Source organism: Bombina bombina, chromosome 1, assembly GCF_027579735.1.
Source record: "Bombina bombina isolate aBomBom1 chromosome 1, aBomBom1.pri, whole genome shotgun sequence".
Classification (NCBI taxonomy): Eukaryota; Metazoa; Chordata; class Amphibia; order Anura; family Bombinatoridae; genus Bombina; species Bombina bombina.
The window spans coordinates 491,838,785-491,864,050 of record NC_069499.1 but is presented as its reverse complement, the minus strand read 5'-3'; the positions used below and the strand labels follow the sequence as shown (position 1 = coordinate 491,864,050).

General features: G+C 42.2%; 1 protein-coding gene across 1 annotated transcript in view; it reads left to right on the top strand.

Annotated features, from left to right (window-relative positions):
- Nucleotides 1-25,266, top strand: part of ANKRD44 (ankyrin repeat domain 44) — a 601,641-nt gene that overhangs the window by 418,586 nt on the left and 157,789 nt on the right. The window contains exons 12-13 of the mRNA XM_053712853.1: nt 13,526-13,589; nt 21,017-21,085. Of these exons, the coding sequence (XP_053568828.1) occupies nt 13,526-13,589; nt 21,017-21,085 (133 nt within the window). The remainder of the gene's footprint in view (nt 1-13,525; nt 13,590-21,016; nt 21,086-25,266) is intronic.

Below are 25,266 nucleotides of genomic sequence, written 5' to 3'. Positions count from 1 at the left end.
GGAAGGCCCCTTCACTCTAGTATGCAGAGGGAGGAGGCCTCATTTTCGCGCCTCAGTTGCGCAGTTAATATCAAAGGCAGTGAATGCAGCTTCATGTGAGAGGGTCCTGTGGATAAGAAACAGACTCCGGAAGGCTTATTTCTGTGGTGAATAACCCCTAAGGAAGGTAAAAGCTGCAGCAAAGGCTGTAGCAGGGACTGTAGTGTGTAAAACCGGTTAAATTGAACAATTAGCTCCGGTTTGCTTATTTAAGGGTCTAGAGACTTCATATTTTGTGTGCAATACTTTCAAAGCATTAAGACACTGGGGTGTAAATTTTATAAAGATCGGATATTGCCTTCATAGTTTTTTGAACATTCAGAAATAAAGTGTGTCATTTTATTATTTAAAGAGACGGTTTTGTGTAAAATCGTTTTTATTGCATTAATAGCCTGCCTAAATCTGCCTAACATGTCTGTGTCATCAGATAGCTTATGTTCTGTGTGTATAGAGGCCAAGGTGGTCCCCCCTTTAAGTGTATGTGATAATTGTGCCATGGCGTCCAAGCAAAGTAAGGACAATTCTGTCACATTTAATAAAATTGCCCAAGATGATTCTTCTAATGAAGGTAGTGGGGATAGTTCTTCATCCTCTCCTTCTGTGTCTACACCAGTTTTGCCCGCGCAGGCGATACCTAGTACATCTAGCGCGCCAATGCTTGTTACTATGCAGCAATTAACAGCAGTAGTGGATAATTCTATAGCAAATCTTTTATCCAAACTGCCAGCATTTCAGAGAAAGCGTGATTGTTTAGTTTTAAATACAGAAAAGGATGAACAAGTAGACGCTGACGATACCTTATCTATTTTACCCTCACATCAATCGGAATTGGCAGTGAGGGAGGGGCTGTCTGAGGGAGAAATTTCTCAACAGGCAGAACCTGATATAGTAGCATTTAAATTTAAGCTAGAACATCTCCGCGCCCTGCTTAAGGAGGTACTAGCTACTCTGGATGATTGTGATTCTTTGGTAATCCCAGAGAAGTTGTGCAAATTGGACAAATTCTTAGAGGTCCCAGTGCACGCTGATGCTTTTCCGATACCCAAGAGGGTAGCGGACATAGTGAATAAGGAGTGGGAGAAGCCGGGTATACCGTTTGTCCCACCTCCTATATTTAAGAAAATGTTCCCCATTGTAGACCCCAGAAGGGACGCATGGCAGACGGTCCCTAAGGTTGAGGGGGCAGTTTCAACGCTAGCAAAGCGCACAACTATTCCTATAGAGGACAGTTGCGCTTTCAAAGATCAAATGGATAAAAAATTGGAAGGATTGCTTAAAAAGATTTTTCTTCAGCAAGGTCTCTTTCAACCAGTTGCGTGCATTATTACTGTCACCTCAGCGGCGTCTTTTTGGTTCGAGGAATTAGAAAGCTCGCTCCAGAAGGAGACTTCATATGATGAAGTCATGGACAGAATTCACGCACTTAAGTTAGCTAATTCTTTTATATTGGATGCCGCTTTTCAAATAACGAAATTAGCGGCAAAAAACTCAGGTTTTGCTATAGTGGCGCGCAGAGCGCTTTGGCTAAAATCCTGGTCGGCAGATGTGTCGTCCAAGACTAAATTACTTAATATTCCTTTCAAAGGTAAGACCCTTTTTGGGCCGGAATTGAAGGAGATTATTTCAGACATCACTGGGGGAAAGGGCCATGCCCTCCCACAAGATAGACCTTTCAAGGCTAAGAACAAGTCTAAGAACAAGTCCTTTCGCAATTTCAGGAACGGACCGGCTTCTAACTCTGCAGCCTCTAGACAAGAGGGCAATGCTGCCCAGCCCAAACCTGCATGGAAACCTGTGCAAGGCTGGAACAAGGGTAAACAGGCCAAGAAGCCTGCTGCTGCTACCAAGACAGCATGAAGTGGTAGCCCCCGATCCGGGACCGGATCTAGTAGGGGGCAGACTTTCTCTCTTTGCTCAGGCTTGGGCAAGAGATGTTCCAGATCCCTGGGCACTAGAAATAGTCTCTCAGGGGTATCTTCTAGAGTTCAAGGAACTCCCTCCAAGGGGAAGGTTCCACATGTCTCGCTTATCTTCAGACCAGATAAAGAGACAGGCTTTCTTACATTGCGTAGGACACCTATTCAAGATGGGAGTGATACACCCAGTTCCAACAGAGGAACAAGGTCTGGGTTTTTACTCAAACCTGTTTGTAGTTCCCAAAAAAGAGGGAACTTTCAGGCCAATTCTGGATTTAAAAATCCTAAACAAATTCCTCAGAGTTCCATCATTCAAAATGGAAACCATTTGGACGATCTTACCTACAATCCAGGAGGGTCAATATATGACTACCGTGGACTTAAAGGATGCGTACCTGCATATTCCGATCCACAAAGATCACCATCAGTTCCTAAGGTTCGCCTTTCTGGACAAACATTACCAGTTCGTGGCTCTTCCATTCGGTTTAGCCACTGCTCCCAGAATTTTCACAAAGGTACTAGGGTCCCTTCTAGCGGTTCTAAGGCCGAGGGGCATTTCTGTAGCACCTTACCTAGACGACATTCTAATCCAAGCGTCGTCCCTTTCCAAAGCAAAGGCTCATACAGACATTGTTTTAGCCTTTCTCAGGTCTCACGGGTGGAAGGTGAACATAGAAAAGAGTTCCCTGTCCCCGTCCACAAGGGTTCCTTTTCTAGGAACAATAATAGATTCTGTAGAAATGAAGATTTTTCTCACAGAGGTCAGAAAGTTAAAGCTTCTAAACGCTTGTCAAGTTCTTCAATCTATTCCTCAGCCTTCCATAGCTCAGTGCATGGAAGTAATAGGATTAATGGTTGCAGCAATGGACGTGGTTCCTTTTGCTCAAATTCATCTAAGACTATTACAACTGTGCATGCTCAAACAATGGAATGGGGATTATGCAGACTTGTCTCCCCAGATTCAAGTAGACCAGTTAACCAGAGAATCACTCCGCTGGTGGTTGACTCAAGATCACCTGTCTCAGGGAATGAGCTTCCGCAGGCCAGAGTGGGTCATTGTCACGACCGACGCCAGTCTCTTAGGCTGGGGCGCGGTATGGGACTCCCTGAAAGCTCAGGGTCTATGGTCTCGGGAAGAGTCTCTTCTCCCGATAAACATTTTGGAACTGAGAGCGATATTCAATGCGCTCCTGGCTTGGCCTCAACTAGCGAAGGCCAGATTCATAAGATTTCAGTCGGACAACATGACGACTGTAGCGTACATCAATCATCAGGGGGGAACAAAGAGTTCCTTGGCGATAAGAGAGGTATCCAAGATCATCAAATGGGCGGAGGATCACTCCTGCCACCTATCTGCAATTCACATCCCAGGAGTAGACAACTGGGAGGCGGATTATTTGAGTCGTCAGACTTTCCATCCGGGGGAGTGGGAACTCCACCCGGAAGTCTTTGCCCAGTTAACTCAACTATGGGGCATTCCAGACATGGATCTGATGGCGTCCCGTCAGAACTCCAAGGTTCCTCGCTACGGGTCCAGATCGTTCAACCTAGCTTATGTGTTTCCACTGTTCCCTCTCCTTCCCAGGCTTGTAGCCAGGATCAAACAGGAGAAGGCCTCGGTGATCCTGATAGCTCCTGCGTGGCCACGCAGGACTTGGTATGCAGACCTGGTGAATATGTCATCGGCTCCACCATGGAAGCTACCTTTGAAACAGGATCTTCTAGTACAAGGTCCATTCGAACATCCAAATCTAGTCTCTCTGCAACTGACTGCTTGGAAATTGAACGCTTGATTTTATCTAAGCGTGGGTTTTCAGATTCAGTTATAGATACTCTGGTCCAAGCCAGAAAACCTGTGACTAGGAAGATTTACCATAAGATATGGAATAAATATATCTGTTGGTGCGAATCCAAGGGATTCTCTTGGAGTAAAATTAAAATTCCTAGGATACTTTCCTTTCTCCAAGAGGGTTTGGATAAAGGATTGTCAGCGAGTTCTCTTAAAGGACAGATATCTGCTTTGTCTGTTTTGTTGCACAAACGTCTGGCAGCAGTGCCAGATGTACAGGCGTTTGTACAGGCCTTAGTCAGAATCAAGCCTGTCTACAGACCCATGACTCCTCCATGGAGTCTAAACTTAGTTCTTTCAGTTCTTCGAGGGGTTCCGTTTGAACCTTTACATTCCATAGATATTAAGTTACTATCTTGGAAAGTTCTGTTTTTGGTTGCTATTTCTTCTGCTAGAAGAGTTTCTGAATTGTCTGCTTTGCAGTGTACTTCACCCTATCTGGTATTCCATACAGATAAGGTTGTTTTGCGTACCAAACCTGGTTTTCTTCCAAAAGTGGTTTCCAACAGGAATATTAACCAGAAAATAGTTGTTCCTTCCCTGTGTCCGAATCCAGCCTCAAAGAAGGAACGTTTGTTACACAACCTAGATGTGGTTCGTGGTTTAAAATTCTACTTAGAAGCAACTAAGGATTTTAGACAGACTTCATCCTTGTTTGTCGTTTATTCTGGTAAGAGGAGAGGGCAGAAAGCTACTGCTACCTCTCTTTCCTTTTGGCTGAAAAGCATCATCCGATTGGCTTATGAGACTGCCGGACGGCAGCCTCCTGAACGAATTACAGCCCACTCTACTAGGGCTGTGGCTTCCACATGGGCCTTCAAGAACGAGGCTTCTGTTGGTCAGATCTGTAAGGCAGCGACTTGGTCTTCACTGCACACTTTTACAAAATTTTACAAATTCGATACTTTTGCCTCTTCGGGGGCTGTTTTTGGGAGAAAGGTTTTGCAAGCCGTGGTGCCTTCCGTTTAGGTTGCCTGACTTGTTCCCTCCCTTCATCCGTGTCCTAAAGCTTTGGTATTGGTTCCCACAAGTAAGGATGAAGCCGTGGACCGGACACACCTATGTAGGAGAAAACAGAATTTATATCTTACCTGATAAATTCCTTTCTCCTACGGTGTGTCCGGTCCACGGCCCGCCCTGGCTTTTTGTCAGGCTTAAATTTTTTTTATCTCTATACACTACAGTCACCACGGCACCCTATAGTTTCTCCTTTTGCTCCTAACCGTCAGTCGAATGACTGGGGGGCAGGGCCAGAGGAGGGGCTATATGGACAGCTTTTGCTGTGTGCCTCTTTGCCATTTCCTGTTAGGGAAGAGAATATTCCCACAAGTAAGGATGAAGCCGTGGACCGGACACACCGTAGGAGAAAGGAATTTATCAGGTAAGATATAAATTCTGTTTTCGACAAGGTTTTGGTCTAGAAACAGTACAGGATATTAATGTCTTTTATAGAAAAATGTGTGCAGCTTTTCACATTTACAGTGGTGGGCTTTTATACGTTTCTAACACTGTAAAACGTGTTTTCTAAAAAGGCGCCATTTCTACCATTAAATCTAATGAGCTGCCTCATTCTCGCAAAACTGTAATTTCTTATTGCACAGACCGGGTTCCTGCTATCCCAGTTTATACAGTGAGATTACAGTTTACATGCTTTTATGTTCTTATTCACAAACATTAATTGCTATTGTCATTTGACTCATTTGACTGTGATTCCCATCGGGAAGTTACCAGAAACCAGTTACACATTATACAAATGCAAATTACTAATAAAATGGCCATACAGCAAGTCTATCGCTTACACATGCAGGTGTTTACATTGATACCGTTGTACAGTGATTTCTGGTAACTTCACAATGGGATCACAGTTTACTTTCAGCTCTGGTATCTTGAGCAAGAAAACTGTACTTTCAACTTGTAATACAAGCGCACAGATGCTTGCGATAACTGGATTTCACTCAAGCTCAATTTACGCTAGAAATCTCGAGCAAAGCACTGCTCCTGTCTTTTTTACTCACTGTATGGTTTCACAAGAAGAAATATTTGTTATTGACTAAAGAGGTAACATAAAGGCGTTTAGAGACTTGTGGTAGAAGCATATAATCGCAAATTATTCCATAATTCCAATTAGAACAATTGTTGGAGACACAGCCTAAAACAGAAGTGCTTATGTGTTGGCCAAGATTCTCTTTAAAACATTTGTCGTTAAGTTCCTTTGCATATCGCTGTCTGGTATAATTTTATCATGGCTGTAGAGGGAAAAGTTTATACACATGCAAAGCACTTGATGGCTGTACAGAATAAAGAAACCAGCAGACCATGTTACAAGTACACAGGGTTCATATCACTACAAGGTTATATGAAAATGAAAGCAAAAAAGAGTTGGTCATGCAGGACAATTTGTGGCAGTCGCAAGAAATCACAACTGGTAAAGTTTAGCACTTAAACAGCCACTGTTAATATATATATATATATATAATATAATAATTTCTTCTGTTATGTGTGATCAGTCCACGGGTCATCATTACTTCTGGGATATAACTCCTCCCCAACAGGAAATGCAAGAGGATTCACCCAGCAGAGCTGCATATAGCTCCTCCCCTCTACGTCAGTCCCAGTCATTCTCTTGCACCCAACGACTAGATAGGATGTGTGAGAGGACTATGGTGATTATACTTAGTTTTTATGACTTCAATCAAAAGTTTGTTATTTTATAATAGCACCGGAGCGTGTTATTACTTCTCTGGCAGACTTTGAGGAAGAATCTACCAGAGTTTTTACTATGATTTTAACCGGAGTAGTTAAGATCATATTGCTGTTCTCGGCCATCTGAGGGAGGTAAAAGCTTCAGATCAGGGGACAGGGGCAGATGAATCTGCATTGAGGTATGTAGCAGTTTTTATTTTCTGAATGGAATTGATGAGAAAATCCTGCTATACCGTTATAATGACATGTATGTATACACTTCAGTATTCTGGAATGGTACTTCACCGGAACTACTCTGTTAAAGGTCACTAATCTTTTTAATAAGTATTATATCATGTTAAACGTTTTTGCTGGAATGTAGAATCGTTTACATTGCTGAGGTACTGAGTAAATAAATGTTTGGGCTTTATTTTCCACTTGGCAGTAGTTTGTTTTGAATTGTGACAGTTTCGTTTCTCTTCACTGCTGTGTGTGAGAGGGAGGGGCCGTTTTTGGCGCTCTTTGCTACGCATCAACAATTTCCAGTCAGCTATTATTATTTTTCCTGCATGATCCGGTTCATCTCTGACAGATCTCAGGGGTCTTCAAACTTCTTGAAGGGAGGTACATTCTCTCAGCAGAGCTGTGAGAATTTTTTATATTGACTGTGGATAAAGACGTTACTCAATAATTTTATGTCAAATTTAGTTATGTTATCTTACTAATGGGAACAAAACCTTTGCTAAAAGTTGTGTTGTTTTAAAGTTGATGCTATAACTGTTTCTCAGTTCATTATCTCAACTGTCATTTAATCGTTTAAGTACCTCTTTGAGGCACAGTACGTTTTTGCTAAAAAAGATTATAACCAGGTTGCAAGTTATTGCTAGTGTGTTAAACATGTCTGACTCAGAGGAAGATATCTGTGTCATTTGTTCCAATGCCAAGGTGGAGCCCAATAGAAATTTATGTACTAACTGTATTGATGCTACTTTAAATAAAAGTCAATCTGTACAATGTGAACAAATTTCACCAATCTGCGAGGGGAGAGTTATGCCGACTAACTCGCCTCACGCGGCAGTACCTGCATCTCCCGCCCGGGAGGTGCGTGATATTATGGCGCCTAGTACATCTGGGCGGCCATTACAGATAACATTACAAGATATGGCTACTGTTATGACTGAAGTTTTGTCTAAATTACCAGAACTAAGAGGCAAGCGTGATCACTCTGGGGTGAGAACAGAGTGCGCTGACAATACTAGGGCCATGTCTGATACTGCGTCACAGCTTGCAGAGCATGAGGACGGAGAGCTTCATTCTGTGGGTGACGGTTCTGATCCAAACAGATTGGATTCAGATATTTCAAATTTTAAATTTAAATTGGAGAACCTCCGTGTATTACTAGGGGAGGTCTTAGCAGCTCTCAATGATTGTAACACCGTTGCAATACCAGAGAAACTATGTAGGTTGGATAAATACTTTGCGGTACCGGCGGAGTACTGACGTTTTTCCTATACCTAAGAGATTAACTGAAATTGTTACTAAGGAGTGGGATAGACCCGGTGTGCCGTTCTCACCCCCTCCAATATTTAGAAAGATGTTTCCAATAGACGCCACCACTCGGGACTTATGGCAAACGGTCCCTAAGGTGGAGGGAGCAGTTTCTACTCTAGCTAAGCGTACCACTATCCCGGTGGAGGATAGCTGTGCCTTTTCAGATCCAATGGATAAAAAATTAGAGGGTTACCTTAAGAAAATGTTTGTTCAACAAGGTTTTATTTTGCAACCCCTTGCATGTATCGCGCCGATTACGGCTGCGGCAGCATTTTGGATTGAGTCTCTGGAAGAGAACCTTAGTTCATCTACGCTAGACGACATTATGGACAGGCTTAGAGTCCTTAAACTAGCTAATTCATTCATTTCGGAGGCCGTAGTACATTTAACCAAACTTACGGCTAAGAACTCAGGATTCGCCATACAGGCACGTAGGGCACTGTGGCTAAAATCCTGGTCAGCTGATGTTACTTCTAAGTCCAAATTACTTAATATACCTTTCAAGGGGCAGTCCTTATTTGGGCCCGGTTTGAAAGAAATTATCGCTGACATTACAGGAGGTAAGGGCCACGCCCTACCTCAAGACAAAGCCAAAGTTAAGGCTAGACAGTCTAATTTTCGTCCCTTTCGGAATTTCAAAACAGGAGCAGCATCAACCTCCACTGCACCAAAACAGGAAGGAGCTGTTGCTCGTTACAGGCAAGGCTGGAAGCCCAACCAGTCCTGGAACAAGGGCAAACAGGCCAGGAAACCTGCTGCTGCCCCAAAGACAGCATGAACCGAGAGCCCCCGATCCGGGACCGGATCTAGTGGGGGGCAGACTTTCTCTCTTCGCCCAGGCCTGGGCAAGAGATGTTCAGGATCCCTGGGCGCTAGAGATCATATCTCAGGGATACCTTCTAGACTTCAAATTATCTCCCCAAGAGGGAGATTTCATCTGTCAAGATTGTCAACAAACCAGATAAAGAAAGAAGCGTTTCTACGCTGTGTACAAGATCTGTTATTAATGGGAGTGATCCATCCGGTTCCGCGGTCGGAACAAGGACAAGGGTTCTACTCAAACCTGTTTGTGGTTCCCAAAAAAGAGGGAACTTTCAGACCAATCTTAGATTTAAAGATTCTAAACAAATTCCTAAGAGTTCCATCGTTCAAAATGGAAACTATTCGGACAATCTTGCCCCATGATCCAAAAGGGTCAGTACATGACCACAGTGGATTTAAAAGATGCTTACCTTCACATACCGATCCACAAAGATCATCACCGGTATCTACGGTTTGCCTTCCTAGACAGGCACTACCAGTTTGTAGCTCTTCCATTCGGATTGGCTACGGCCCCAAGAATCTTCACAAAGATTCTAGGTGCCCTCCTGGCGGTACTAAGACCGCGAGGGATTTCGGTAGCTCCGTACCTAGACGACATTCTAATACAAGCTTCAAGCTTTCAAACTGCCAAGTCTCATACAGAGTTAGTTCTGGCATTTCTAAGGTCGCATGGATGGAAAGTGAACGAAAAGAAGAGTTCTCTTTTTCCTCTCACAAGAGTTCCATTCTTGGGGACTCTTATAGATTCTGTAGAAATGAAGATTTACCTGACAGAGGACAGGTTAACAAAGCTTCAAGATGCATGCCGTGTCCTTCATTCCATTCAACACCCGTCAGTAGCTCAATGCATGGAGGTGATCGGCTTAATGGTAGCGGCAATGGACATAGTACCTTTTGCACGCCTACACCTCAGACCGCTGCAATTATGCATGCTAAGTCAGTGGAATGGGGATTACTCAGATTTGTCCCCTACTCTGAATCTGAATCAAGAGACCAGAAATTCTCTTCTATGGTGGTTTCATCGGCCACACCTGTCCAGGGGGATGCCATTCAGCAGGCCAGACTGGACAATTGTAACAACAGACGCCAGCCTACTAGGTTGGGGCGCTGTCTGGAATTCTCTGAAGGCTCAGGGATTATGGAATCAGGAGGAGAGTCTCCTTCCAATAAACATTCTGGAATTGAGAGCAGTTCTCAATGCCCTTCTGGCGTGGCCCCAATTAACAACTCGGGGGTTCATCAGGTTTCAGTCGGACAATATCACGACTGTAGCTTACATCAACCATCAGGGAGGGACAAAAAGCTCCCTAGCAATGATGGAAGTATCAAAGATAATTCGATGGGCAGAGTCTCACTCTTGCCACCTGTCAGCAATCCACATCCCGGGAGTGGAGAACTGGGAGGCGGATTTCTTGAGTCGCCAGACTTTTCATCCGGGGGAGTGGGAACTTCATCCGGAGGTCTTTGCCCAAATACTTCGACGTTGGGGCAAACCACAGATAGATCTCATGGCGTCTCGCCAGAACGCCAAGCTTCCTCACTACGGGTCCAGATCCAGGGATCCGGGAGCGGTTCTGATAGATGCTTTGACAGCACCTTGGAACTTCGGGATGGCTTATGTGTTTCCACCCTTCCCGCTGCTTCCTCGATTGATTGCCAAAATCAAACAGGAGAGAGCATCAGTGATTCTAATAGCACCTGCATGGCCACGCAGGACTTGGTATGCAGATCTAGTGGACATGTCATCCTGTCCGCCTTGGTCTCTACCTCTAAGACAGGACCTTCTGATACAGGGTCCGTTCAAACATCAAAATCTAACTTCTCTGAAGCTGACTGCTTGGAAATTGAACGCTTGATTTTATCAAAACGTGGTTTTTCTGAGTCGGTTATTGATACCCTGATACAGGCTAGGAAGCCTGTTACCAGAAAGATTTACCATAAAATATGGCGTAAATACCTATACTGGTGTGAATCCAAACGTTACTCCTGGAGTAAGGTTAGGATCTCTAGGATCTTGTCCTTTCTACAAGAAGGCTTAGAAAAGGGTTTATCGACTAGTTCATTAAAGGGACAGATTTCAGCTCTGTCCATCTTGTTACACAGGCGTCTGTCAGAAAATCCAGACGTCCAGGCTTTTTGTCAGGCTTTAGCTAGGATCAAGCCTGTGTTTAAAGCTGTTGCTCCACCATGGAGTTTAAACTTAGTTCTTAACGTTTTACAGGGTGTTCCGTTTGAACCCCTTCATTCCATTGATATAAAATTGTTATCTTGGAAAGTTCTGTTTTTAATGGCTATTTCCTCGGCTCGAAGAGTCTCTGAGTTATCAGCATTACATTGTGATTCTCCTTATCTGATTTTTCACTCAGACAAGGTAGTTCTGCGTACTAAACCTGGGTTCTTACCTAAGGTAGTTACTAACAGGAATATCAATCAAGAGATTGTTGTTCCATCCTTGTGTCCAAATCCTTCTTCAAAGAAGGAACGTCTTCTACACAATCTGGATGTAGTTCGTGCCCTCAAGTTCTACTTGCAGGCAACTAAAGATTTTCGTCAAACTTCTTCCCTGTTTGTCGTTTATTCTGGACAGAGGAGAGGTCAAAAAGCTTCTGCTACCTCTCTCTCTTTTTGGCTTCGTAGCATAATACGTTTAGCCTATGAGACTGCTGGACAGCAGCCTCCTGAAAGAATTACAGCCCACTCCACTAGAGCTGTGGCTTCCACTTGGGCCTTTAAGAATGAGGCCTCTGTTGAACAGATTTGCAAGGCTGCAACTTGGTCTTCGCTTCATACTTTTTCCAAATTTTACAAATTTGATACTTTTGCTTCTTCGGAGGCTATTTTTGGGAGAAAGGTTCTTCAGGCAGTGGTTCCTTCTGTATAATGAGCCTGCCTATCCCTCCCGTCATCCGTGTACTTTTGCTTTGGTATTGGTATCCCAGAAGTAATGATGACCCGTGGACTGATCACACATAACAGAAGAAAACATAATTTATGCTTACCTGATAAATTCCTTTCTTCTGTTGTGTGATCAGTCCACGGCCCGCCCTGTTTTTAAGGCAGGTAAATATTTTTTAAAATTATACTCCAGTCACCACTTCACCCTTGGTTACTCCTTTCTCGTTGATTCTTGGTCGAATGACTGGGACTGACGTAGAGGGGAGGAGCTATATGCAGCTCTGCTGGGTGAATCCTCTTGCATTTCCTGTTGGGGAGGAGTTATATCCCAGAAGTAATGATGACCCGTGGACTGATCACACAACAGAAGAAAGGAATTTATCAGGTAAGCATAAATTATGTTTTTTGCAAAAAATTATTTTAAAAGTTTCTGTTTTAGTGCTAAACGTTGTTGTGTGTATGCAACCTGCAGATGATACAGCGTGAGTCTTTGTAACGTATTCTTCATTCGCACATCGGTGGAAGACAGTGACATCATACAACATGTAATGCCTGTTACTCGGAACAAGCAAGAGTGGATAGTGTGTGTGCATATGGCCTACCACTACTGCCACGTGACACAGCTGTATGACAAAATTAGTGATATCTTTTTTGATTAAACATTTTAGCAAACTTGCATACTGCAAAAATGCTTTGTTAGAATGTGCTCTGTATGTATTTTATCATTCATAAAAGTCACATTTTCTGGTTTTATCTATGACCAGCTATGTAAGTCATTTTCATGAACAATTTTTGTTTTTCAAGACTTAAAGGGACAGACTACACCAGATTTTTATTGTTTAAAAAGATAGATTATCCCTTTATTATTACCCATTCCCCAGTTTTGAATAACCAACAAGGTTATATTAATATACTTTATACATCTGTGATTACCTTTTATCTAAGCCTCTGCAGACTGCCCCGTTATTTCAGTTCTTCTTACAGACTTGCACTTTAGCCAATTAGTGCCCTCTCATAAGTAACTCCATGGGCGTGAGCACAATGTTATCTATATGGCAAACATGAACTAACGCCCTCTAGCTGTGAAAAATTGTCACATTCAGATTAGAGGCGGCTTTCAAGGGCTTAGAAATTAGTATATGAGCCTACCTAGGTTTAGCTTTCAACTAAGAATACCAAGAGTACAAAGCAAATTTGATGATAAAAGTAAATTGGAAAGTTGTTTAAAATTAAAGGGACACTGAACCCAAATTTTTTCTTTTGTGATTCAGATAGAGCATGCAATTTTAAGCAACTTTCTCATTGACTCCTATTATCAAATTGTCTTCATTCTCTTGGTATCTTTATTTGAAATGCAAGAATGTAAGTTTAGATGCCGGCCCATTTTTGGTGAACAAACTGTGTTGTTCTTGCTGATTGGTGGATAAATTCACCCACCAATAAACAAGTGCTTTCCATGGTTCTGAACCCAAAAAATAGCTTAGATGCCTTCTTTTTCAAATAAAGAAAGCAAGAGAACGAAGAAAAAATGATAATAGGTGTAAATTAGAAAGTTGCTTAAAATTGCATGCTCTATCTGAATCATGAAAGAAAACATTTGGGTTCAGTGTCCCTATAAATGCCCTATCTGAATCGTGACAGTTTTAAATTTTGACTAGACTGTCCCTTTAATACAAATCATATTTTTTCAGCTTGCTCATTTACACTGTAATCTTTCTTGTATAGTTAAAAATATTGTGCTTGTTCAGTAATATTCACATACTTTGTGCAGGCTTTGACATAAATGCAGAAGATTCTTTTGGAAGAACGTGTCTGCATGCTGCTGCTGCTGGAGGGTAAGTCCATAACTAGGAAGGATTTTTTTTTTATAAAGGATTTCAACAACAGCAACAGTGTGAGAATCACTTCTTTCTATTTATAAAAGTCTGTGTAAGACTCTTTATCATTTGAACTACTTATTATTGACAGATAGACTTTTTTAATTTTAAGCCTGGCTGGCTTTTTCAATATTTTTGGTAATAGGAACATACAAAATATGGATACTTTTCAGTATTGGACAACACTAGAGCTGATGAGTCTCAGAGAAGGACCTAATAAGTGACTATGGTCAAAGGACTAAAAATAGACTGTGGGCTTAGACTCTAAGCAAGAGGCCTGACATATACAATGTCAAGGGGATGGAATAAGGTAAAAGTCAGAGGGCAAATATTCCAGTAATAGAAATACCAGAGGTTAATAGATTATTGCTGATAGGTCAGAATTGTTAGAGAAAAGTAATGGCTAGCTGGTCTGAAAGATATGTGATGGCTAGGTAATGGTCAGCAGGTCTGATAGGTTTGTGATGGCTAAGTAATGGTCAGCAGGTCTGATAGGTTTGTGGTGGCTAGGTAATGGTCAGCAGGTCTGATAGGTATGTGATGGCTAGGTAATGGTCAGCAGGTCTGATAGGTATATGATGGCTAGGTAATGGTCAGCAGGTCTGATAGGTATGTGATGGCTAAGTAATGGTCAGCAGGTCTGATAGGTATATGATGGCTAGGTAATGGTCCACAGGTCTGATAGGTATGTGATGCTAGGTAATGGCTAGCTGGTCTGATAGATATGTGATGGCTAAGTAATGGTAAGCAGGACTGATAGGTATGTGATAGCTAGGCAATGGCTAACTGGTTTAATAGGTATGTGATCGCTAGGTAATGGTCAGCAGTTCTGATAGGTATGTGATGGTTAGGTAATGGTCAGCAGGCCTGATAGGTATGTGATGGTTAGGTAATGGTCAGCAGTTCTGATAGGTATGTGATGGTTAGCTAATGGTCAGCAGGTCTGATAGGTATGTGATGGCTAATTAATGGGCAGCAGTTCTATTAGGTATGTGATAGCTAGGTAATGATCAGCCGGTCTGATAGGTATGTGATTGCTAGGTAATGGATAACTAGTCTGAGAGGTATGTGATTGCTAGGTAATGGCTCTCTGATAGGTATATGATGGCTAGGTAATGGTCAGCAGGTCTGATAGGTATGTGATGGCTAAGTAATGGTCAGCAGGTCTGATAGGTTTGTGATGGCTAGGTAATGGTCAGCAGGTCTGATAGGTTTGTGATGGCTAGGTAATGGTCAGCAGGTCTGATAGGTATATGATGGCTAGGTAATGGTCAGCAGGTCTGATAGGTATGCAATGCTAGGTAATGGCTAGCTGGTCTGATAGATATGTGATGGCTAAGTAATGGTAAGCAGGACTGATAGGTATGTGATAGCTAGGCAATGGCTAACTGGTTTAATAGGTGTGTGATCGCTAGGTAATGGTCAGCAGTTCTGATAGGTATGTGATGGTTAGGTAATGGTCAGCAGGCCTGATAGGTATGTGATGGTTAGGTAATGGTCAGCAGTTCTGATAGGTATGTGATGGTTAGGTAATGGTCAGCAGGTCTGATAGGTATGTGATGGCTAATTAATGGGCAGCAGTTCTATTAGGTATGTGATAGCTAGGTAATGATCAGCCAGTCTGATAGGTATGTGAGTGCTAGGTAATGGGTAGCTGGTCTGATAGGTATGTGAGTGCTAGGTAATGGGTAGCTGGTCTGATAGGTATGTGATTGCTAGGTAATGGCTAACTGGTCTGATAGGTATGTGATTGCTAGGTAATGGCTAACTGGTCTGATAGGTATGTGATTGCTAGGTAATGGCTAACTGGTCTGATAGGTATGTGATTGCTAGGTAATGGCTAACTGGTCTGATAGGTATGTGATTGCTAGGTAATGGCTAATTGGTCTGATAGGTATGTGATTGCTAGGTAATGGCTAACTGGTCTGATAGGTATGTGAGTGCTAGGTAATGGCTAACTGGTCTGATAGGTATGTGATTGCTAGGTAATGGCTAACTAGTCTGAGAGGTATGTGATTGCTAGGTAATGGCTAACTGGTCTGATAGGTATGTGATTGCTAGGTAATGGCTAACTGGTCTGATAGGTATGTGATTGCTAGGTAATGGCCAGCTGGTATGATAGGTATGTGAGTGCTAGGTAATGGCTAACTGGTCTGATAGGTATGTGAGTGCTAGGTAATGGCTAACTGGTCTGATAGGTATGTGATTGCTAGGTAATGGCTAACTGGTCTGATAGGTATGTGAGTGCTAGGTAATGGCTAACTGGTCTGATAGGTATGTGATTGCTAGGTAATGGCTAACTGGTCTGATAGGTATGTGAGTGCTAGGTAATGGCTAACTGGTCTGATAGGTATGTGATTGCTAGGTAATGGCTAACTGGTCTGATAGGTATGTGATTGCTAGGTAATGGCTAACTGGTCTGATAGGAATGTGATTGCTAGGTAATGGCTAACTGGTCTGATAGGTATGTGAGTGCTAGATAATGGCTAACTGGTCTGATAGGTATGTGATTGCTAGGTAATGGCTAACTGGTCTGATAGGTATGTGAGTGCTAGGTAATGGCTAACTGGTCTGATAGGTATGTGATTGCTAGGTAATGGCTAACTGGTCTGATAGGTATGTGAGTGCTAGGTAATGGCTAACTGGTCTGATAGGTATGTGATTGCTAGGTAATGGCTAACTAGTCTGAGAGGTATGTGATTGCTAGGTAATGGCTAACTGGTCTGATAGGTATGTGAGTGCTAGGTAATGGCTAACTGGTCTGATAGGTATGTGAGTGCTAGGTAATGGCCAGCTGGTCTGATAGGTAATTGTCACACAGTGACTTGCAGGTTAGGTCAGGAGTCAAGAAGAAGTGTCAGAATGCCTCCTCTACTGCCAACAAGCAATGAATAGGTAAATGATGGCATTAACTTTTAAAGCATCTGAGATGTTATAGAGGAACACATAAAAACTGGACGGAGTGCCAGATTCCATATAATCAGTGCAAGAGACGTGCATTTGACATTTGGGAGTTGGGTACACCCATACAGTTGCACAACATCCCTCTCTACTCTCTCCTCTATTTTCTGTCTTTTTTATTTCTCTCTTTCTTATTTCCTTTCTCTCTCTCTCTTTTCCTTCTCTCTCTTTACTCTCTTCTTTATCTCCTTTCTCTCACTCCTATATTAACTTTTGCCTCTCTTTTCTTTCTCTTCTTTCTGTCCATTCTCTCCCTTCTTTTCTCCCTATATCTTTCACTAGTCTTTTTCCTCTATCTTCACTCTCCTTCTTTCCCTAATCTCCAGTCTACCTCACCTCTCTTGCTCCCTCCTTTGTTTTCCCTCTATTCACTCTCCATTTTCTCTCTTTCTACCTTTTCACTCTAATCTTTCTCTCCTCTTTCAGCTAACTTATCAAGTAAAGTATTTACTTTTATTCAAACACCAACATAATGGAAAACATTGAGTCCTCTGATGAAATAATAAACTATAGGTTTTTATTGTTTTAGGGACACAGACAGATTAATTATAACAGTTTCTCAACTACTATCCTCAAGTCCACTAATGAGCCATACTGAAATAGTTTTTATATTGGAGCATAGATGAGTCACAATTAATTAACCCTGATCAGCACCAGGAGGAAAATGACATTAAAGCTAGTCTAACAGGGATACTATTGTAGTTGAAAACTACACCTATAGAACTGTCGTGTAGAGAAAGAGTTAACTTTATAAACAGTGTTTGTGCTATTTTAAAATGTATTTTAACAAAGGTACAAGCTTTTTTATATTTTTAGGGTATTGGTTAAGTGCTGTGTATCAATTCTGATGTCTGTGTTGTAGTATCTTATAGGTTTGTTTAGGAAGTTATTTTACTAACACACTTACCACCAGGTAGTAGATGGGAGATGCCCAGCAGACATGAAGAAAGTTATGCTTTAATATCTTGCTGTTTAGTACTGAACTTACAGTATAATGTGAGAGGTTAATTCTAAAATCTCACTAAACTCAGGAAACATTTTATTTCATTTCTACTTAAATACAAATATTATAAGACAATTATTCTGCCTTATGTATTTTCTTATAAACTGTATGAAAGTAAAATTTAAATTTACACTTTCAATGTATTTTCTTCTAACTTATCTGTCTGTGTCCCTGTAAGAATTGCTATAGAGATGTTTGGCACATAGTGTGAGAGAAGAACATATTTGTGGGGAATAGAAAGGCTGAGGTTAGTGCTAAGAGTTGGATATTTACCCTACAAAGTATTTGTGGTGGTGCATATTGAACTACTGCATAATTAGACATGCATTTTTATTTGATTTAAATTAATATCACATGGAAGCTGTGAGACTCTCTGCCAATTCATTTTTTATATGAGTCGCTATGACTGTGTGAATAGTATTTTAAGATGCCAAGAAATCTTTTATCCTATACAGTTACCCATATGCAGTTTGTGTGTCTAATTATTCATTCTTGCAAATGGAATGAAATGTAAAAAAACATGAAACATTATTTTTTCATATTATGATTCAGAGAGAGCAATAAACAGCTATGTACTAGTGGGAGCTAGCTGAGCCATTGAAAAGAGGCAAATATGTGCAGCCACCAATCACAGCTAGCTCCTAGTAGTACATTTCTGCTGTAAGTATGCTTTTCAACAAAAGATACCAGGACAATGAAGCACATTAGGTAACAGAAGTAAATTGGAAAGTTGCTTAAAATTATCTGAATCATAAAAGTGAAGAATTACTGAACAGTTGAGGCAGCATAACGTACATCTTCTATAAAATAAAAACACTATTATTGCTTAACGTATGCATCTAATTCATTATTACATGAGTAATTAAAATGTTTTTATACAGTATCTCACAAAAGTTTGTACACCCCTCACATCTTTTCATGTGACAACACTGAAGAAATGACACTTTGCTACAATGTAAAGTAGTGAGTATACAGCCTGTATAACAGTGTAAATTTGCTGTTCCCTCAAAATAACTCAACACACAGCCATTAATGTCTAAACCGTTGGCAACAAAAGTGAGTATGCCTAAGTGGAAATATCCAAATTGGGCCATATTAGCGATTTTCCTTCCCCGGTGTCATGTGACTCTTTAGTATTACAAGGTTTCAAGTGTGAATGGGGAGCAGGTGTGTTAAATTTGGTGTTATCGCTCTCACACTCTCTCATACTGGTCACTGGAAGTTCAATATGGCACCTCATGGCAAAGAACTCTCTGAGGATCTGAAAAAAAGAATTGTTGCTCTACATAAAGATGGCCTAGGCTATAAAAAGATTGCCAAGACCCTGAAACTGAGCTGCAGCACGGTGGGCAAGATCATACAGCTGTTTCACAGGACAGGTTCCACTCAGAACAGGCCTCGTCATGGTCGACCAAAGAAGTTGTGTGCACCTGCTCACCGTCATATCCAGAGGTTGTCTTTGGGAGATAGACGTATGAGTGCTGCCAGCATTGCTGCAGAGGTTGAAGGGGTGGGGGGGTCAGCCTGTCAGTGCTCAGACCATACACCGCACACTGCATCAAATTGATCTGCATGGCTGTCGTCTCAGAAGGAAGCCTCTTCTAAAGATGATGCATAAAAAAGCTCGCAAACAGTTTGCTGAAGAAAAGCAGACTAAGCACATGGTTTACTGAAACCATGTCCTGTGGTCCGATGAGACCAAGATAAACTTATTTGGTTCAGATGGTGTCAAGCCTGTGTGGTGGGAACAAGGTGAGAAGTACAAAGACAAGTGTGTCTTGCCTACAGTCAAGCATGGTGGTGGGAGTGTCATGGTCTGGGCCTGCATGAGTGCTGCTGGCACTGGGGAGATACAGTTTATTGAGGGAACCATGAATGATAACATGTACTGTGACATACTGAAGCAGAGCATAATTTCCTCCCTTCAGAGACTGGGCCGCAGGGCAGTATCCCAACATGATAACGACCCCAAACACAGCTCCAAGACGACCACTGCCTTGCTAAAGAAGCTGAGGGTAAAGGTGATGGACTGGCCAAGCATGTCTCCAGACCTAAACTCTATTGAGCATCTGTGGGGCATCCTCAAATGGAAGGTGGGGGAGCGCAAGGTCTCTAACATTCACCAGCTCTGTGATGTCGTCATGGAGGAGTGGAAGAGGACTCCAGTGGCAACCTGTGAAGCTCTGGTGAACTCCATGCCCAAGAGGGTTAAGGCAGTGCTGGAAAATAATGGTGGCCACGCAAAATATTGACACTTTGGGTCCAATTTGGAATTTTCCACTTAGGGGTGTACTCACTTTTGTTGCCAACGGTTTAGACATTAATGGCTGTGTGTTGAGTTATTTTGAGGGGACAGCAAATTTACACTGTTATAAAGACTGTACACTCACTACTTTACATTGTAGCAAAGTGTCATTTCTTCAGTGTTGTCATACAAAAAGATATAATAAAATATTTACAAAAATGTGAGGGGTGTACTCACTTTTGTAAGATACTGTATTGTATATGCATATTTTTCAGAACCATATGAGTGGACAGCTTAAAAAAAGGATCCCTTTTCCTTCTGTACATTACACTCTTTAGGGTTAGCCGGTGTTCTGTTATGTTTGTTTCCCTACCGCGTTACGTTTTCCTACCTACGACCACGCCTACAATAAACTTGCAGATACGCTTTGCACGCATGCGCTTACTGCTACAGGCAGCAAACATTATAGAACACCGTCCACAATTTTGGCACTAGCTGGGGACATCAGGCTTCCTACAACTATGTTATTTTATTCTGTATATTCAATTCTATTCTACTGATTTATTTGATTAAAGTAGTGAACATATTTCAATAAAGAAGTCATAATATAAGTAGTTTCAAACATTCCCTTTCATGATGAAACGCTAATACATTCCCATTTTGTAACTATTTATATTTTGTCTGCTTTATTCAAATACTTTCACTCCTTTAATCAAAGAAATCAGTATAATAAAATTGAATATGCAGAATAAAATTGTGGACTATAATGTTTGCCGACTGCGGCAGTGAGCACAAAGTGTATTTGCAAGTTTATTGTAGGCGTGGCCGTAGGTAGAAAAACGTAACGCGGTAGGGAAACATAACAGAACGCCGATGATAAGAGTCTGTTTAAGGTCAATAAAATATTGTTTAATTATATACTTGAAAGCATTATTTTTTCTAAGCCAGACAGTGGTTACATTGTATAACTAATTGTTCTGAAATATATGTTTCAGTATTTATTTTAGTGTTATAGCCCATATCATTGACACATATAGTATACATGGTAGTACATGGTTGTTCATTGTCACAGAACATGACATTTAATTATTTGCTAAAGCACTTAAATAGTTTTGGAGTTACACAGTAGCACATCCTAAATAACCGTTATTGGTCTTGGAATTACTTGTGTTACAGAAATGTAGAGTGTGTAAAACTGTTGCAGAGCAGTGGAGCAAGTATCACTAAAAAGGATAAATGTGGACGGTAAGTATAAAATGTTCAAGGTAAAAATTGATAGTATTTTTGCTGTTATCAGTACGTTAAATATGCGCTGTAATGACAGATGACAAATTAGTTCACAAAATATTATTCCACAGAAATTAACAGTCGTCATGTTACCAAATAATCTGAAATACATAGGAAAACTTGTGTTATTGCAGATGAACATGCAAACATCTCCCCTTTTAGTTCCACTTCATCCAAGTGATGTGCAGTCACTAGAGGCAGGTGAGGCAGGGCTTCACCTCTCATATGGGCAAAAATATATATATATTTTTATTGGCTTTAAAAAAAAATATTGCAAATTTTTTTTCCAGCATTTTTTTTCTTCACAGCTACTTGTTGTGCAATGGAGAGGCACAGGCAGGTCTGCCCTCCATTACACAACATGCTGCGCCATCTACTGGATGAAAGTGGTTAAGATCATTGCATGACCCATAAGTGCTTATTTGAGGCAGGCCTCTTTGGGCTGACCCAATCCAGTAAGAGGCATCAGTCATGGGAATTTAGGGTTGGGGCTGGATGTTAAATCATATAAAACAAAACAAAAACGGAAAAAAACTACTTTCATTTATTTTGTTGCTGCCCTGTGCAGCTGCCAGCTTTTCCAGTGAAAAAGAGAGTTCAGTACTTCCCCTCCAAGTGCAGTGGAATGTTCCACAGTCACTTCCTTACAGAGCAGGAAGAGATGCAGAGAGAGCAGTGTTTTAGCCACATTTTATTAAAGTAAGTTCTGCAACCTTAGATTTTGCTGATAGGGATTCTGATAGTGAAAATGATAATTTAATGAATGTGGTTTAGTGTTTTTTGTTTTTACTCTTTTACAGCAGTTTAAGGATCGTTTTTGTATTTTGTTTACTCAAAGTTTACACCCACTACCTAAGCAGCTTGCCTCTGTACTGCACACTAGTTTATAGTTTTATCACTCTCTTATTGACTTGTGAACTCTCTGTAGCTCTGCAACTGTGTTTTCTCACATTTTACATGGTAAAGTAAAATGAAACCAAGCAGTTTAGAATGAGTTATAGCAAATATTCTCCATGGCTCCTGTAGATATAGTATTTCATTTAAACCAAGGATTCCTTAGGTGTATGTTGGACAACCCTGATGTAGACAACAAATAATAATTTATTAATGCTCCCATTCATATGTGCTGTTCTGTTTCAGATATTTAAAATAGATTGTAGACTATTAGCATTTGATAGTGTTACGGTACCAACAGTGTACCAAGGTTAATATCAGATGAACAATGTCCTGCATAGGGAATCAGCAATTCACAACACAGCCAGTTTTCAGGTTTAAAACAGAATGACATTTATTAAAAGGCTATGCCTAGTATTTATGCAGGTCTGACCCCCCCCCCCCCCAGATGGAGGTTGAAAGGCTGTTGTACATTACATGGAGGGAACAAGCCCTTTGACATGATACAATAGAATTATATTACTTAAACACTTCAACCACAAGACACTCTTGGCCCTTCTTATCACTTAGGCGTTTTCTCTCTGGAGGTGATCAAACAATAGAATGCTTAGCACTAATTAGATTATAGCTGGAGCCAGACAACTCTGTCTTTAGGAAATTAGTTTTCTTAGCTAAACACAATTAACTCCTTCAGTCCTGACAGAAGGGTCTGTCACATATCTCCCCCCTTGTGGAACACCCGGCAGACCCGGCTTGACCCTTTGGCGGGTCAACCTGGGGATGACGCGACTAGGAGGTGGTAGGCATGTCAGTTTGCCAGACAAATCCATCTGTTATTTCCCGTTATGAGAGAGAATTCCTGTCCATACAAAGAAGGGTTCAACTCCTCAGTGCCAGGACTAGGGCTAAACAGTCCTTCAAAATCCCATCAGCTTCTTTACGAGTTTTTCTGTACCTGCTCTTGTATAGGTATCCACAATCCCTTCATACTGACATAGGGTGCCCTTGAGTTGCTGCCACGCTCACTATGAGCCAGCGTCAGCTTCTCCTCAAGTGTCGCTAAGTTTGTCTTTAAATGTTTCATGTCCCATCACTCAAGCTGGTGTTTTCTGCAGTCTGTCGGTGCAGCTTGTCTAGCAGAGATTCACGTTCTAAACGTGCTTTTTCCTCTGCGCTCCTCTTCTCCTTCATCACGGCATTGTAACGGGACTTCCCACGTATCAATAGCGGATAGAGATTTACTGAGCTCAGCGTCCCTGGGGCTTAGCAGCAGGGGGTCAGTCTCTTGCTGCAACGGATCTGAGCACAGGGTAGTCACAGGGTTAACATCAGCGGGACCCATGGGAGCATAGGCAGAAACAAGGGAGCAAGTCATTTCCAAGAAGAACATCAGCAGGTAAGTCCTTCTTGAACCCCCCACATTCACAGGTCTAGCGCCCAACTCCCCAATCCAAATGTACCCTGGCAACAGGTAGGCTGAACACATCGCCCCCTGCTACCCTCACAGCCACAGTGTCTCCAGTGTACTGTTTCTCAGACACCAAGTTCTTTTGAAGCAAGGTCATGGTAGCACCAGTATCCCGTAGACCACTGACCCTTCTTCCCATTCACTTTAACCAGCTTGCCGGTTTATTCCGGTGGGCAGCTTGCACAAGGTCTGCCTCATGTAGGATGCTCCAGCATGTCTTGCGCCTCTACGTAGCGGGCCGCAGGCTCTGAGAGTTACGTGGGGATTCCGGCCGGCGGGTCTTCTCCAGGACTGTGCTTGGTTCGCTGCATTTAGGGAGACACTCTGGTCCTTTTGTGCCCTAGTTGCTTACATCCAAAGCACCAAATAGGCTGTGAGTAGCCCCGTGAATTGAACGGGATCTCTGAGGGTAGGTTCGTGGACGGAGGCCGTGTGGTATAGCGGTGCGCCGGGGGTTGTGTAACCTGGCAGCTGCTGGGGGTGCTGGGGGGTCCTGTACTCCACTCTAGGCAGGGGGGGCTTAGTGGTAGAAGTGTCCAGTTTGCGGGCATCCATATACTCATCTGCCAGGCGAGCAGCTTCAGCAGGGTGGAGGGTTTACGGTCCCGAACCCACTCTCTAACTCCTGCTGATAACTTGTCAAAGCAATGTTCCAACAGGAATAGCTGCAGCACCTCTTCCCCCAGATACGGCTTGGCACCCCGCTATCACAGTGAGCTGCTGTGCGGTGCACCTTACATGCCCACTCAACGTAGGAATCACCAGCTAATTTAACAGTGTCTCTGAACCGCCTCCGGTATGCCTCCGGTGTAACCGCCATCCTGGAGAGCAGAGCCTCTTTCACAGTATTATAATCCCCAACCTCCTCATCCTGGAATGGCCGAAAAAGCCTCACTGGCCCGGCCGGATAATTTCTCCGGATAATATCGTGACCCAGTCCTCTGCGGGGTACCTTGTGTAGTGCACATTGCCCTTTCAAAATCCGCAAGGAACCCATCAATCTCTCCTTCTGTTTCCAGGAAGTTTTTAAAAGCTGCAAAAATTTACTTGTTCTCTTTTCCACTTGGGCTGCTGCAGCGCTGCTTTGGCGAAGTAGGTGTGGCCTCCACAGCTGCTATGACCCGGGTCGATAATTTCCGCAGATGGGTTGGGCCATAATGTGCCCGTCTTATTTTAACCGCCCGATCAAAGCTTGCTTCTTCAGGGGTTCTGTCTGATATGCTGGGCCCATTGGTGTCCTTCTGTCCCCTGGTACTCTTTCCATCTTAGTCATTATTGTAATATAGCCCCTTTCCGCCCTCTTCCTGAGGTTACTCTGGCTTGTGTAGTTGCTCTTCTGGGCGATAAGGTTCATTACGTCGCTTGCCACCAATTGTTTACGGTACCAACAGTGTACCAAGGTTAATATCAGATGAACAATGTCCTGCATAGGGGAATCAGCAATTCACAACCCCCAGCCAGTTTCAGGTTTAAAACAGAATGACATTTATTAAAAGGCTATGCCTAGTATTTAATGCAGGTCTGACCCCCCCCCCCAGATGGGGGGTTGAAAGGGCTGTTTGTACATTACATGGAGGGAACAAGCCCTTTGACATGATACAATAGAATTATGATTACTTAAACACTTCAACCACAAGACACTCTTGGCCCTTCTTATCACTTAGTGCGTTTTCTCTCTGGCAGGTGATCAAACAATAGAATGCTTAGCACTAATTAGATTATAGCTGGGAGCCAGCAACTCTGTCTTTAGGAAATTAGTTTCTTAGCTAAACACAAT